General features: G+C 68.0%; 1 protein-coding gene across 2 annotated transcripts; it reads left to right on the forward strand.

Annotated features, from left to right (window-relative positions):
* The first annotated feature begins 575 nt into the window (after positions 1–575).
* Positions 576–12,929, forward strand: CTSD (cathepsin D). Of its 2 annotated transcripts, none has more exons than XR_009545699.1 (9): positions 576–743; positions 5,153–5,312; positions 6,027–6,150; positions 6,227–6,345; positions 8,969–9,186; positions 11,396–11,518; positions 11,834–12,012; positions 12,162–12,260; positions 12,368–12,514. XR_009545699.1 is itself a non-coding variant. In XM_007538487.3 (9 exons), exons 1-9 carry the CDS (start codon positions 664–666, stop codon positions 12,533–12,535), a joined length of 1,236 nt encoding a protein of 411 aa, XP_007538549.1. In that variant the 5' UTR covers positions 576–663; the 3' UTR covers positions 12,536–12,929. The 2 variants fall into 2 exon arrangements, 1 of the variants encoding a protein (XP_007538549.1); XM_007538487.3 differs by having other exon boundaries at positions 11,834–11,978; positions 12,368–12,929.
* Positions 12,930–13,324: the final 395 nt, after the last annotated feature.

Below are 13,324 nucleotides of genomic sequence, written 5' to 3' on the forward strand. Positions count from 1 at the left end.
GGGGCCTGGGAGTCCAGGGCTGTCATGGACGTGGGGCTCCTGGGTGTCCAGGGCCTGGGGATCGTGGGTGTCGAGGGTTTGGGGGTTCTGGGTTTTGGGGGCACGGGGGTCGTGGGTGTCAGGGGTTTGGGGGTCGTGGGTCCTGGGGGGCTTGGGGTCCTGGGTGTCGGGGGCTTGGGGTTATGGGTGTCAGGGGCGGGGTCGTGGGTGTCTGGTGCTCGGGTGTCGTGGCTGTCGGGGGCTTGGGGTCTTGGGTGTCGGGGGCTTGGGATCCTGGGTATCAGGGGCTTGGGGTCGTGGGTGTCGGGGGCGGTGTCCTGGGTGTCAGGGACGAGGGGTCCTGGATGTCGGGGACGAGGGGTCCTGGGTGTGGGGGACGAGGGGTCCTGGGTGTCGGGGGCCCTGGGTGTCGGGGGCGCGGGGTCGTGGGTCCTGGGGGGCCAGGTGCGCGCCCCCGAGCTCGTGCGCGGCCGGGGCGGCCGGGGGCGTGGTCAGGTGGTCCGGGGGCGTGGTCAAGTACCAGGGGCGTGGTCAGGTGGCCCCGCCCCGCGCCGCCCGCGCCCCACGTGACCGGCCGGCGCTAACAAGCGGATCAGCTGACCTGCGAGCGGGTCACCCCGTATAAGCGCGACCTCGGCCTCCGCCGCCGCTGCCGCCGCCGCCATGCATCACCCCAGCCTGCTCGCGCTGCTCGTGCTGCTCGCCCTCGGCCTGCTGGCCGCGCCGGTCACCGCGGTGGTCAGGTGAGGCCCGGGAGCCCCCCGGGACCCCGCACCCGTGCACCCCGGGGCCCCTGTGCAGCCCGAGAGCCCAGGAGCCTCCGCCGCGACCCCCGGGACCCCACCCTGTGCGCTCCCAGGATCCCCGCCTTGCGACCCCCTTGCACCCGGGACCGCCCCCTGTAGCCCGTGCACGCGGGGCCCCCGCACCCGCCGACGGGCTCTGGGTCGGGGCTGGACGCCCTGGGCGGCGCGTGGGGGACCCGCGACCCCCGGTCAGCCGCGGCGCTGCCACGGGGCCTTAGCCGGCCCGAGCTGGGCCCCTCCCCGCCTGGGCGTCTGTGCCTCTGGGCCTGGGCGTCTGTCCCTCTGGGCCTGGGCGTCTGTCCCTCTGGGCCTGGGCGTCTGTCCCTCTGGGCCTGGGCGTCTGTCCCTGGGTCTGTGTGTCTGTCCCTGGGCCTGTGTGGCTGTCCCTGGGCCTGTGTGTCTGTCCCTCTGGGCCTGGGCGTCTGTCCCTGGGCCTGTGTGTCTGTGCCTGGGCCTGTGTGTCTGTCCCTCTGGGCCTGGGCGTCTGTCCCTGGGCCTGTGTGTCTGTGCCTGGGCCTGGGCGTCTGTCCCTCTGGGCCTGGGCGTTTGTCCCTCTGGGCCTGGGCGTCTGTCCCTGGGCCTGTGTGTCTGTCCCTGGGCCTGTGTGTCTATCCCTCTGGGCCTGGGCGTCTGTCCCTGGGCCTGTGTGTCTGTGCCTGGGCCTGGGCGTTTGTCCCTCTGGGCCTGGGCGTCTGTCCCTGGGCCTGTGTGTCTGTCCCTGGGCCTGTGTGTCTATCCCTCTGGGCCTGGGCGTCTGTCCCTGGGTCTGTGTGTCTGTCCCTCTGGGCCTGGGCGCCTGTCCCTGGGTCTGTGTGTCTGTCCCTCTGGGCCTGGGCGTCTGTCCCTCCCTGCCTGTGTGTCTGTCCCTCTGGGTCTGTGTGTCTGTCCCTGGGCCTGTGTGTCTGTCCCACTGGGTCTGTGTGTCTGTCCCTGGGCCTGTGTGTCTGTCCTTGGGCCTGTGTGTCTGTCCCTGGGCCTGTGTGTCTGTCCCTGGGCCTGTGTGTCTGTCCCTGGGCCTCTGTGTCTGTCCCTGGGCCTGGGCGTCTGTCCCTGGGCCTGTGTGTCTGTCCCTGGGCCTGGGCGTCTGTCCGTGGGTCTGTGTGTCTGTCCCTGGGCCTGTGTGTCTGTCCCTGGGTCTGTGTGTCTGTCCCTCTGGACCTGGGCGTCTGTCCCTGGGTCTGTGTGTCTGTCCCTGGGTCTGTGTGTCTGTCCCTCTGGGCCTGGGCGTCTGTCCCTGGGTCTGTGTGTCTGTCCCTCTGGGCCTGGGCGCCTGTCCCTGGGTCTGTGTGTCTGTCCCTCTGGGCCTGGGCGTCTGTCCCTCCCTGCCTGTGTGTCTGTCCCTCTGGGTCTGTGTGTCTGTCCCTGGGCCTGTGTGTCTGTCCCACTGGGTCTGTGTGTCTGTCCCTGGGCCTGTGTGTCTGTCCCTGGGCCTGTGTGTCTGTCCCTGGGCCTGTGTGTCTGTCCCTGGGCCTCTCTGTCTGTCCCTGGGCCTGGGCGTCTGTCCCTGGGCCTGTGTGTCTGTCCCTGGGCCTGGGCGTCTGTCCCTGGGCCTGTGTGTCTGTGCCTGGGTCTGGGCGTCTGTCCCTCTGGGCCTGGGCGTTTGTCCCTCTGGGCCTGGGCGTCTGTCCCTGGGCCTGTGTGTCTGTCCCTGGGCCTGTGTGTCTATCCCTCTGGGCCTGGGCGTCTGTCCCTGGGCCTGTGTGTCTGTGCCTGGGCCTGGGCGTTTGTCCCTCTGGGCCTGGGCGTCTGTCCCTGGGCCTGTGTGTCTGTCCCTGGGCCTGTGTGTCTATCCCTCTGGGCCTGGGCGTCTGTCCCTGGGTCTGTGTGTCTGTCCCTCTGGGCCTGGGCGCCTGTCCCTGGGTCTGTGTGTCTGTCCCTCTGGGCCTGGGCGTCTGTCCCTCCCTGCCTGTGTGTCTGTCCCTCTGGGTCTGTGTGTCTGTCCCTGGGCCTGTGTGTCTGTCCCACTGGGTCTGTGTGTCTGTCCCTGGGCCTGTGTGTCTGTCCCTGGGCCTGTGTGTCTGTCCCTGGGCCTGTGTGTCTGTCCCTGGGCCTGTGTGTCTGTCCCTGGGCCTCTGTGTCTGTCCCTGGGCCTGGGCGTCTGTCCCTGGGCCTGTGTGTCTGTCCCTGGGCCTGGGCGTCTGTCCGTGGGTCTGTGTGTCTGTCCCTGGGCCTGTGTGTCTGTCCCTGGGTCTGTGTGTCTGTCCCTCTGGACCTGGGCGTCTGTCCCTGGGTCTGTGTGTCTGTCCCTGGGTCTGTGTGTCTGTCCCTCTGGGCCTGGGCGTCTGTCCCTGGGTCTGTGTGTCTGTCCCTCTGGGCCTGGGCGCCTGTCCCTGGGTCTGTGTGTCTGTCCCTCTGGGCCTGGGCGTCTGTCCCTCCCTGCCTGTGTGTCTGTCCCTCTGGGTCTGTGTGTCTGTCCCTGGGCCTGTGTGTCTGTCCCACTGGGTCTGTGTGTCTGTCCCTGGGCCTGTGTGTCTGTCCCTGGGCCTGTGTGTCTGTCCCTGGGCCTGTGTGTCTGTCCCTGGGCCTCTCTGTCTGTCCCTGGGCCTGGGCGTCTGTCCCTGGGCCTGTGTGTCTGTCCCTGGGCCTGGGCGTCTGTCCCTGGGCCTGTGTGTCTGTGCCTGGGTCTGGGCGTCTGTCCCTCTGGGCCTGGGCGTTTGTCCCTCTGGGCCTGGGCGTCTGTCCCTGGGCCTGTGTGTCTGTCCCTGGGCCTGTGTGTCTATCCCTCTGGGCCTGGGCGTCTGTCCCTGGGCCTGTGTGTCTGTGCCTGGGCCTGGGCGTTTGTCCCTCTGGGCCTGGGCGTCTGTCCCTGGGCCTGTGTGTCTGTCCCTGGGCCTGTGTGTCTATCCCTCTGGGCCTGGGCGTCTGTCCCTGGGTCTGTGTGTCTGTCCCTCTGGGCCTGGGCGCCTGTCCCTGGGTCTGTGTGTCTGTCCCTCTGGGCCTGGGCGTCTGTCCCTCCCTGCCTGTGTGTCTGTCCCTCTGGGTCTGTGTGTCTGTCCCTGGGCTTGTGTGTCTGTCCCTGGGCCTGTGTGTCTGTCCCACTGGGTCTGTGTGTCTGTCCCTGGGCCTGTGTGTCTGTCCCTGGGCCTGTGTGTCTGTCCCTGGGCCTCTGTGTCTGTCCCTGGGCCTCTGTGTCTGTCCCTGGGCCTGGGCGTCTGTCCCTGGGCCTGTGTGTCTGTCCCTGGGCCTGGGCGTCTGTCCGTGGGTCTGTGTGTCTGTCCCTGGGCCTGTGTGTCTGTCCCTGGGTCTGTGTGTCTGTCCCTCTGGACCTGGGCGTCTGTCCCTGGGTCTGTGTGTCTGTCCCTGGGTCTGTGTGTCTGTCCCTGGGTCTGTGTGTCTGTCCCTCTGGGCCTGGGCATCTGTCCCTGGGCCTGTGTGTCTGTCCCTGGGTCTGTGTGTCTGTCCCTCTGGACCTGGGCGTCTGTCCCTGGGTCTGTGTGTCTGTCCCTCTGGGCCTGTGTGTCTGTCCCTGGGCCTGTGTGTCTGTCCCTGGGCCTGGGCGTCTGTCCCTGGGCCTGGGCGTCTGTCCCTGGGTCTGTGTGTCTGTCCCTCTGGGCCTGGGCGTCTGTCCCTCCCTGCCTGTGTGTCTGTCCCTGGGCCTGTGTGTCTGTCTCAGCCTGAGCCTCTGTCCTCTGGGCCAGGAGAGGCCCGCCGTCACAGGCCTGGAGCCTGGCTGGGTCCCATGTGCCAACCAGCCTGAGAAGCAGCACCCACACCTCCTCCCACCAGCCCCACAACCTGCTCTCCCAGGAAGGGCTGTGCTGGACCGGCCCCTCTCCCAGGCCCACCCCTGCCTGGGGCCTTTGTGCCAGCCTGAGCGGTACTCCCCCACCTGTTTGTGGGCAGGGGTGAGGTCACAGGGTGGGACTGGGAATCCTGGGTTTTGCCTGGGGGCTGAGCCTGCCCCTGGTGCCCCCCGGTGAAGGGGGCTGCGGGGTCCTCACACTCTGCTGCGGGCTGGCACTTGTCTCCCTGGAGACGGAGGGCACGGGCCTCCCCGGTCCCCTCGGGCAGCAGCAGGTGTGTGTGCCTGTGCTCACCTGCCCGGTGGCCGGCTCAGACCCAGGGCTGCGGAGACCAGGACTTTTGCATCCCTGTCTGATGGCAGAGCTCAGCACCCTGGACGCTGACCCTCGCACCAGCTGGCTGGGCGCCCAGGGGGCTGGGAGGAAGCAGGGCGATCAGGAGGACTGCTTGGAGGTGGTGTGGGCGTCCCATCTGGGGCCCGGCTCCTGCTGCCCAGGGGTTAGCGCAGAGCAGCAGCCGCCCGGGCGGTGGCCGGGGAGCTGACCGAGGGCCGGGGTGGGCAGGGTGCAGGCGGCCTGGTGACCTCGCTTCTGCTCTGGCAGAATCCCCCTGCACAAGTTCAAGTCCATACGCCGCACCATGTCGGAGCTGGCGGGGCCCGTGGAGGACCTGATCGCCCGGGGACCCCTGTCCAAGTACAGCCAGGGCGTCCCCGCCGTGAACGGGGGGCCCGTCCCCGAGGTGCTCAAGAATTACATGGATGTGAGTGTGGGGCGTCCGGGGGGTCAGCGTGCGCTGTGGGCCCCGGGGGTGGCACCCCGAGAGAGCTGGGGTGGTCCCGGGTCCCACCGCGGGGCAGCAGCAACCCCAGGTGTGTCCTCTGAGTGGGCAAGGTGTGAGGGCTGGCACCCGTGGGTGGCCTGGCCCCACGCCTCCTGCCCCACGTCTCTGGCTCTGCCCGCCGCCGGAGCAGATGGCCGTGTCCTCCTCCCTCCTGGCCCTCGGCCCGGCCCTGCCCTGCCCGGAAGCCGCCCGGCGACCATGTGACTGGCTGAGCTGGGGGAGGGGGGCGGCTGCCTGGTTCCTGACCCCCCCCACACACACACACCCAGACTGCTGAGTCATGTCCCTCCCCAGGCACTTCTGTGGGGTCACAGCTCAGCACCTGGGGGGGTCGAGGTGGGCCCCTGCGGCGACCCTGGCCTAGGCAGGCAGCCCCCCCTGCCCCCTGCCTCTGCCCTCCCTCCCCCCACACTTCCCCTATCTCCTCCCCAAAGCAGCCTATGCAGTAACAGCCCTGAGCAGGCTGTTGGGTGCTGCGTGCTGGGTGCCGGGTGCTGACAGAATGGGCATGGCTCCAGTGCCCAGTGTGGGGGGAGGCTGTCCCCTCGGGTCTCACCTGCCCTGGGGGCCTGGCCCCCACCCCACCCCCGCCCCAGGCTGAGGTGCCCCTGCTGACAGCCCTGCCCCCCCCAGGCCCAGTACTTTGGGGAGATCGGCCTTGGGACGCCCCCCCAGTGCTTCACCGTGGTGTTTGACACGGGCTCCTCCAACCTGTGGGTCCCCTCCATTCACTGCAAGATGCTGGACGTGGCCTGCTGTGAGTCCCACCCGGCGGGCGGATGTGGGGCGGGGGAGGGTGGACACAGGGCCGGGCTGACCCCCTCACCCCGCAGGGTTTCACCACAAGTACGACAGCAAGAAGTCCAGTAGCTACGTAAAGAATGGGACGGCCTTCGACATCCACTACGGCTCCGGCAGTCTGTCGGGGTACCTGAGCCAGGACACCCTGCTGGTGAGGAGGCCGGGGGTCCCTGACACGGGACACCCTGCTGGTGAGGGGGCTGGGGGTCTCTGACACGGGACACCCTGCTGGTGAGGGGGCTGGGGGTCTCTGACACGGGACACCCTGCTGGTGAGGGGGCTGGGGGTCCCTGACACAGGACACCCTGCTGGTGAGGGGGCCGGGGGTCTCTGACACAGGACACTCTGCTGGTGAGGGGGCCGGGGGTCTCTGACATGGGACACTCTGCTGGTGAGGGGGCTGGGGGTCTCTGACACAGGACACCCTGCTGGTGAGGGGGCCAGGGGTCTCTGATACAGGACACCCTGCTGGTGAGGGGGCCGGGGGTCTCTGACACAGGACACCCTGCTGGTGAGGGGGCCGGGGGTCTCTGACACAGGACACCCTGCTGGTGAGGGGACCGGGGGTCTCTGACACAGGACACCCTGCTGGTGAGGGGGCCGGGGGTCTCTGACACAGGACACTCTGCTGGTGAGGGGGCTGGGTGTCTCTGACACAGGACACTCTGCTGGTGAGGGGGCCGGGGGTCGCTGACACAGGACACCCTGCTGGTGAGGGGGCCGGGGGTCGCTGACACAGGACACCCTGCTGGTGAGGGGGCCAGGGGTCTCTGATACAGGACACTCTGCTGGTGAGGGGGCTGGGTGTCTCTGACACAGGACACTCTGCTGGTGAGGGGGCCGGGGGTCGCTGACACAGGACACCCTGCTGGTGAGGGGGCCGGGGGTCGCTGACACAGGACACTCTGCTGGTGAGGGGGCCGGGGGTCTCTGACACAGGACACCCTGCTGGTGAGGGGGCCGGGGGTCGCTGACACAGGACACCCTGCTGGTGAGGGGGCCGGGGGTCTCTGACACAGGACACCCTGCTGGTGAGGGGGCCGGGGGTCTCTGACACAGGACACCCTGCTGGTGAGGGGACCGGGGGTCTCTGACACAGGACACCCTGCTGGTGAGGGGGCCGGGGGTCTCTGACACAGGACACCCTGCTGGTGAGGGGGCCGGGGGTCTCTGACACAGGACACTCTGCTGGTGAGGGGGCCGGGGGTCTCTGACACAGGACACTCTGCTGGTGAGGGGGCTGGGGGTCTCTGACACAGGACACCCTGCTGGTGAGGGGACCGGGGGTCTCTGACACAGGACACTCTGCTGGTGAGGGGGCCGGGGGTCTCTGACACAGGACACCCTGCTGGTGAGGGGACCGGGGGTCTCTGACACAGGACACCCTGCTGGTGAGGGGGCCAGGGGTCTCTGACACAGGACACTCTGCTGGTGAGGGGGCCGGGGGTCTCTGACACAGGACACTCTGCTGGTGAGGGGGCCGGGGGTCTCTGACACAGGACACTCTGTTGGTGAGGGGGCCGGGGGTCTCTGACACAGGACACCCTGCTGGTGAGGGGGCTGGGGGTCTCTGACACAGGACACCCTGCTGGTGAGAGGGCCGGGGGTCCCTGAGCCAGGACACCTTGTCAGGGAGGTTAGGGGCAGGTGTGAGACGCAGGTGCCCAGGCCTGGGTGGTTTGGGGGCTGTGGTGTGTCCCCCTGGCACCTGCAGAGGACACTGTGTCCTTTCAGTGCTCAGCCTGACTGGGTGCGTCTGCCCAGGAGCAAACCACTAGGCTTCTGGGGTGGGGTGGGGTGGGGTGGGGAGGGGCGACTGTGACACTGACACTGTGACTCTGGGGCTGTAGCCCCCCCCCCCCCCAGCGGAAGGTGTCCCAGAGCCTCTCTGACCCTCCTGTGGCCGTTGCTCCTTCACCCTTATCTCCACCCGTTGGGCGGGCCGGGCAGTGGCCTTGGGTGCTGGAGGGTGGGGTGCAGGGGCCCCAGAGCAGGCTGTGGGGGGGGGCTGGCGGTCCCACACACCCTGACGCGGGAGGCGGGCGGCACAGCACAGGCTCCCCCCCATCCAGATGTGAAGGAGAAACAGGCCCCCGGGGGTGTGGGGGATAAGCCCCCACGGGGCCGGAGCTGTGGGTGGCACCTGGCATAAGACAGCCCACTGCCTGAGGCTCCCAAGTCCCAGGTTCCGTCCCCGGCACCACGGTCAGCCAGAGCTGAGCAGGGCTCTGGGCTCCTTCTGTATTTGTCTTTAAAATAAAAATCAGTAAATATTAAAAATTCCAGTTAGGGGCAGGGGAGATGGTTCCATGGTTCTACGAACAATCTCCTGCCTGAGGATGTGTGGTCCCAGGTTCAATCCCCAGCACCACCGTCAGCCAGAACTGAGCAGGGCTCTGGGGAAAATTAATAGTAATGGCAATAAGGCTGGGGAGACAGAAAACTGCAGTCGGGCCGTAGCACAGCGGGTTAAGCGCACGTGGCGCCGAGCGCAAGGACCGGCAGAAGGATCCCGGTTCGAGCCCCCGGTTCCCCACCTGCAGGTCTGCAGGTGTCTGTCTTCCCTCCCCCTCCTCTCTCCATTTCTCTCTGTCCATAAATAAATACATGTAAAGAAAGAAGGCTCGCAGGGAGCGTGGGCCTTGAGGCTGTGCCCCGCTGGTCTTGTGTCCTCGAGGGTCTGGGGCCACATGGCAGAGCCAGGAGCCCCGCCGCTGGTCTGGGGTGTGGGCGTGGGCGTGGGCGGGGAGGGGCGCTGACGGTGCCGCCCTCAGGTGCCCTGCAAGGCCGCCAAGGGCCGCGTGAACATCCTCGAGCAGACGTTCGGCGAGGCCACCACGCAGCCGGGCATCACCTTCATCGCGGCCAAGTTCGATGGCATCCTGGGCATGGCCTACCCCCGCATCTCCGTGGACGGCGTGCTGCCCGTCTTTGACAACCTCATGCGGCAGAAGCTGGTGGACAAGAACGTCTTCTCCTTCTACCTCAACAGGTGGGCCGCGCGGGGGGCCAGGCTCACTGCTGGGGCTGGGGGTCTGAGCTCACTGCTGGGGGGGTCTGAGCTCATAGTGGGGGGGGTCTGAGCTCACAGCTGGGGGGGTCTGAGCTCACTGCTGGGGGGGGGTCTGAGCTCACTGCTGGGGGGGGTCTGAGCTCATAGTGGGGGGGGTCTGAGCTCACAGCTGGGGGGGTCTGAGCTCACAGCTGGGGGGGTCTGAGCTCACTGCTGGGGGGGTCTGAGCTCATGGGGGGGTCTGAGCTCACTGCTGGGGGGGGGTCTGAGCTCATAGTGGGGGGGGTCTGAGCTCACTGCTGGGGGGGTCTGAGCTCACTGCTGGGGGGGTCTGAGCTCACTGCTGGGGGGGTCTGAGCTCACTGCTGGGGCTGGGGGTCTGAGCTCACTGCTGGGGGGGTCTGAGCTCACTGCTGGGGGGGTCTGAGCTCACTGCTGGGGCTGGGGGTCTGAGCTCACAGCTGGGGGGGTCTGAGCTCACTGCTGGGGCTGGGGGTCTGAGCTCACAGCTGGGGGGGTCTGAGCTCACTGCTGGGGGGGTCTGAGCTCATGGGGGGGGGGTCTGAGCTCAATGCTGGGGGAGTCTGAGCTCACAGCTGGGGGGGTCTGAGCTCACTGCTGGGGGGGTCTGAGCTCATGGGGGGGGTCTGAGCTCATGGGGGGGTCTGAGCTCAATGCTGGGGGGGGGTCTGAGCTCATAGTGGGGGGGTCTGAGCTCACAGCTGGGGGGTCTGAGCTCATGGGGGGGTCTGAGCTCAATGCTGGGGGGGTCTGAGCTCATGGGGGGGTCTGAGCTCACTGCTGGGGGGGTCTGAGCTCACTGCTGGGGGGGTCTGAGCTCACTGCTGGGGGGGTCTGAGCTCATGGGGGGGTCTGAGCTCAATGCTGGGGGGGTCTGAGCTCACTGCTGGGGGGGTCTGAGCTCACTGCTGGGGGGGTCTGAGCTCACTGCTGTGGGGGGAGTCTGAGCTCACTGCTGGGGGGGTCTGAGCTCATACAGGGGGGGCCGAGCTCACTGCTGGGGGAGTCTGAGCTCACTGCTGGGGGGGTCTGAGCTCACTGCTGGGGGGGTCTGAGCTCATGGGGGGGGTCTGAGCTCAATGCTGGGGGGGGGTCTGAGCTCATAGTGGGGGGGTCTGAGCTCACAGCTGGGGGGTCTGAGCTCACAGCTGGGGGGTCTGAGCTCACTGCTGGGGGGGTCTGAGCTCACTGCTGTGGGGGGGGTCTGAGCTCACTGCTGGGGGGGTCTGAGCTCATGGGGGGGTCTGAGCTCAATGCTGGGGGGGGTCTGAGCTCACTGCTGGGGGGGTCTGAGCTCATGGGGGGATCTGAGCTCACTGCTGGGGGGGTCTGAGCTCACTGCTGTGGGGGGAGTCTGAGCTCACTGCTGGGGGGGGTCTGAGCTCACTGCTGGGGGGGGTCTGAGCTCACTGCTGGGGGGGTCTGAGCTCATGGGGGGGGGTCTGAGCTCAATGCTGGGGGGGGGTCTGAGCTCATAGTGGGGGGGTCTGAGCTCACAGCTGGGGGGTCTGAGCTCACTGCTGGGGGGGTCTGAGCTCATGGGGGGGGGTCTGAGCTCACTGCTGGGGGGGGTCTGAGCTCACTGCTGGGGGGGTCTGAGCTCATGGGGGGGTCTGAGCTCACTGCTGGGGGGGGTCTGAGCTCACTGCTGGGGGGGTCTGAGCTCACTGCTGGGGGGGGAGTCTGAGCTCACTGCTGGGGGGGGTCTGAGCTCACTGCTGTGGGGGGGTCTGAGCTCACTGCTGGGGGGGTCTGAGCTCACTGCTAGGGGGGGCCGAGCTCATACGGGGGGGGCTGAGCTCACTGCTGGGGGGGTCTGAGCTCACTGCTGGGGGGGTCTGAGCTCACTGCTGGGGGGGGTCTGAGCTCACTGCTGGGGGGTTCTGAGCTCACTGCTGTGGGGGTCTGAGCTCACTGCTGGGGGGGGTCTGAGCTTACAGCTGGGGGGTGAGGGTCCGAGCTCACAGCTGGCAAGACCAAGGCCAGTGCTGGGGTCCAGCTCAAGGCTGAGTGAGACTGAGGGTTTGAACTCCCAGTGTGTGTGGGGGGGCTGCCCAGTTCTGTTCCCTTGGCTGACCCTGCCCCAGGGCCTGCTCGGGACCCCCTCACCCCCCTGGAGCTCAGGCCGCTCACATGAGGCCCTGGACTCCGGCCCCCTCTCCTGCAGGGACCCCACAGCCCCCGTGGGGGGTGAGCTGATGCTGGGAGGCACCGACCCCAAGTACTTCCAGGGCTCTATGACCTACCTCAACGTCACCCGGCAGGCTTACTGGCAGGTGCACATGGACCAGTGAGTGTCCCCCAGGCTCCCCCTCCACGGACCAGACCCCTGCACTGGTCACCCCCCACGGCCCTGTCCTCCACTCCGCAGGCCCCGTCCCCACTCTCGGCCATTCTGCAAGTAACTCCACATGGCAGGTCTGGTCTGCTTCCCACAACCCGCCCAGCAGGGAAGACCCGCCCCCACCCCACAGGCCCTGCCTCGACCCCCGTCCCCAGCCCCTGCCCACAGGGTCAGCAGGAACCTGGGAGCCGGGACCCCCACCCCGGGGGCCTCTCCTCACCTCCTGGCTCGCGCAGCCGACTCTACCCGCCCCTCCCGCAGGCTGGACATTGGCAGTGGGCTGACCCTGTGCAAAGGAGGCTGTGAGGCCATAGTGGACTCGGGCACCTCCCTCATCGTGGGCCCCGTGGACGAGGTGCGGGAGCTGCAGAAGGCGATTGGGGCCGTGCCTCTGATCCAAGGCGAGGTGAGTGGGGGCCGTGCCTCTGATCCAGGGCGAGGTGAGTGGGGGCCGTGCCTCTGATCCAGGGTGAGGTGAGTGGGGGCCGTGCCTCTGATCCAGGGCGGGGTGAGCATGTGGGGGGGTGACATGCCCTTGTGCAGGACCCCTCAGCCCTCTCACCGCTCTCATGACCCCCCCCCCCCCCAGTACATGATTCCCTGTGAGAAGATCCCCGGTCTGCCCAAGATCATCTTTACACTCGGAGGCGAGAAGTTCGAGCTGTCAGGCGAGGCCTACACGCTCAAGGTGGGCGGGGCGGGGTGCTGGGGAGGGGGCCGCCCGGGGCCCAGGTCGGGGGAGGGGCAGGTGGGGTGCAGTCCTCAGGCCCGGGCCTCCCCGCCGCCCATCTGCAGGTGTCACAGGCCGGAAAGACCATCTGTCTGAGTGGCTTCATGGGCATGGACATCCCGCCACCCGCCGGGCCGCTCTGGATCCTGGGTGACGTCTTCATGGGTTACTACTACACTGTCTTCGACCGTGACGCCAACCGCGTGGGTCTGGCCAAGGCCACCAGGCTGTAGCTGGCCGCCAGCCGGCTACTCCCTCACACACTCACACTCACACCCTCACCCCCAGGCCTGCGCTCAGGGAGGCTGCCCCCGCACTGGGACCCCCCCCACCACTAACTGGAAGCTGGCCCCCCGGACCACACAGCACGCCCCTCACTTCTGGGATGGCCCAGAGTGTGCCCCACCCTCACCCTTGCTGACCACTGCCCCGCCCCACCACCTAGCACCTGTCCCAGGCTGCGGGTGGGGGGGGCAAGTGAGGCTGGGGGGGGGGCGGGCTCAGCAGCAGGGAGGCCAAGGGGTGGGTCCTGGGGCTCGGGAGGGTGCTCACCGACCAGGTGGGGGCTCTGGCCCACCCTCTCGGGCACTGAGAGCCAAAGGTGACATAAAGTCTTATGTGAAGCTGTGTGTGTCTGTGTTCTGTGGGCTGCGGGAGGCGGGAGACCCCAGACTTGGGGCTGCTTGGGGGTTCACAGACCTGCTCTGATGTGCTTGTGCAGAAGCTGCAGTGCCACAGGACGCGGCCTTTGGGGCGGGGGCAGTGCTGGGCTTCCAGTGAGTACCCGTCCAGCTTCATTTAGGGGGTCCTCTCAGCAGGCTCCCCTCTTGCCTGGAGACTGGCCCTGCCCACAGGGGACCCCCCAGTGCACAGCATTGTGGGATGAGGGAGCCTCTTTAGGGGGGAGGGGGTCCCACCTGTCCCCTTGCCAGCCCTGGAAGCAGCCTGTTCCAGCGGTCAGCGGGGTGGCCCAGGCCCTGAGGCTCTGCCCCCCACCTGCCCCAGGCCCCCCACCTGGCCCC

This window comes from Erinaceus europaeus, chromosome 17 (assembly GCF_950295315.1).
Source record: "Erinaceus europaeus chromosome 17, mEriEur2.1, whole genome shotgun sequence".
Classification (NCBI taxonomy): domain Eukaryota; kingdom Metazoa; phylum Chordata; class Mammalia; order Eulipotyphla; family Erinaceidae; genus Erinaceus; species Erinaceus europaeus.

Bases quoted from the DNA above. Each gene is read 5' to 3' on its own strand.
- CTSD (XM_007538487.3), top strand. From the start codon at position 664: ATGCATCACCCCAGCCTGCTCGCGCTGCTCGTGCTGCTCGCCCTCGGC. The intron at 5,313-6,026 runs GTGAGTGTGGGG...TGCCCCCCCCAG, and splicing joins TGCTCAAGAATTACATGGAT to GCCCAGTACTTTGGGGAGAT. The intron at 11,979-12,161 runs GTGAGTGGGGGC...CCCCCCCCCCAG, and splicing joins TGCCTCTGATCCAAGGCGAG to TACATGATTCCCTGTGAGAA.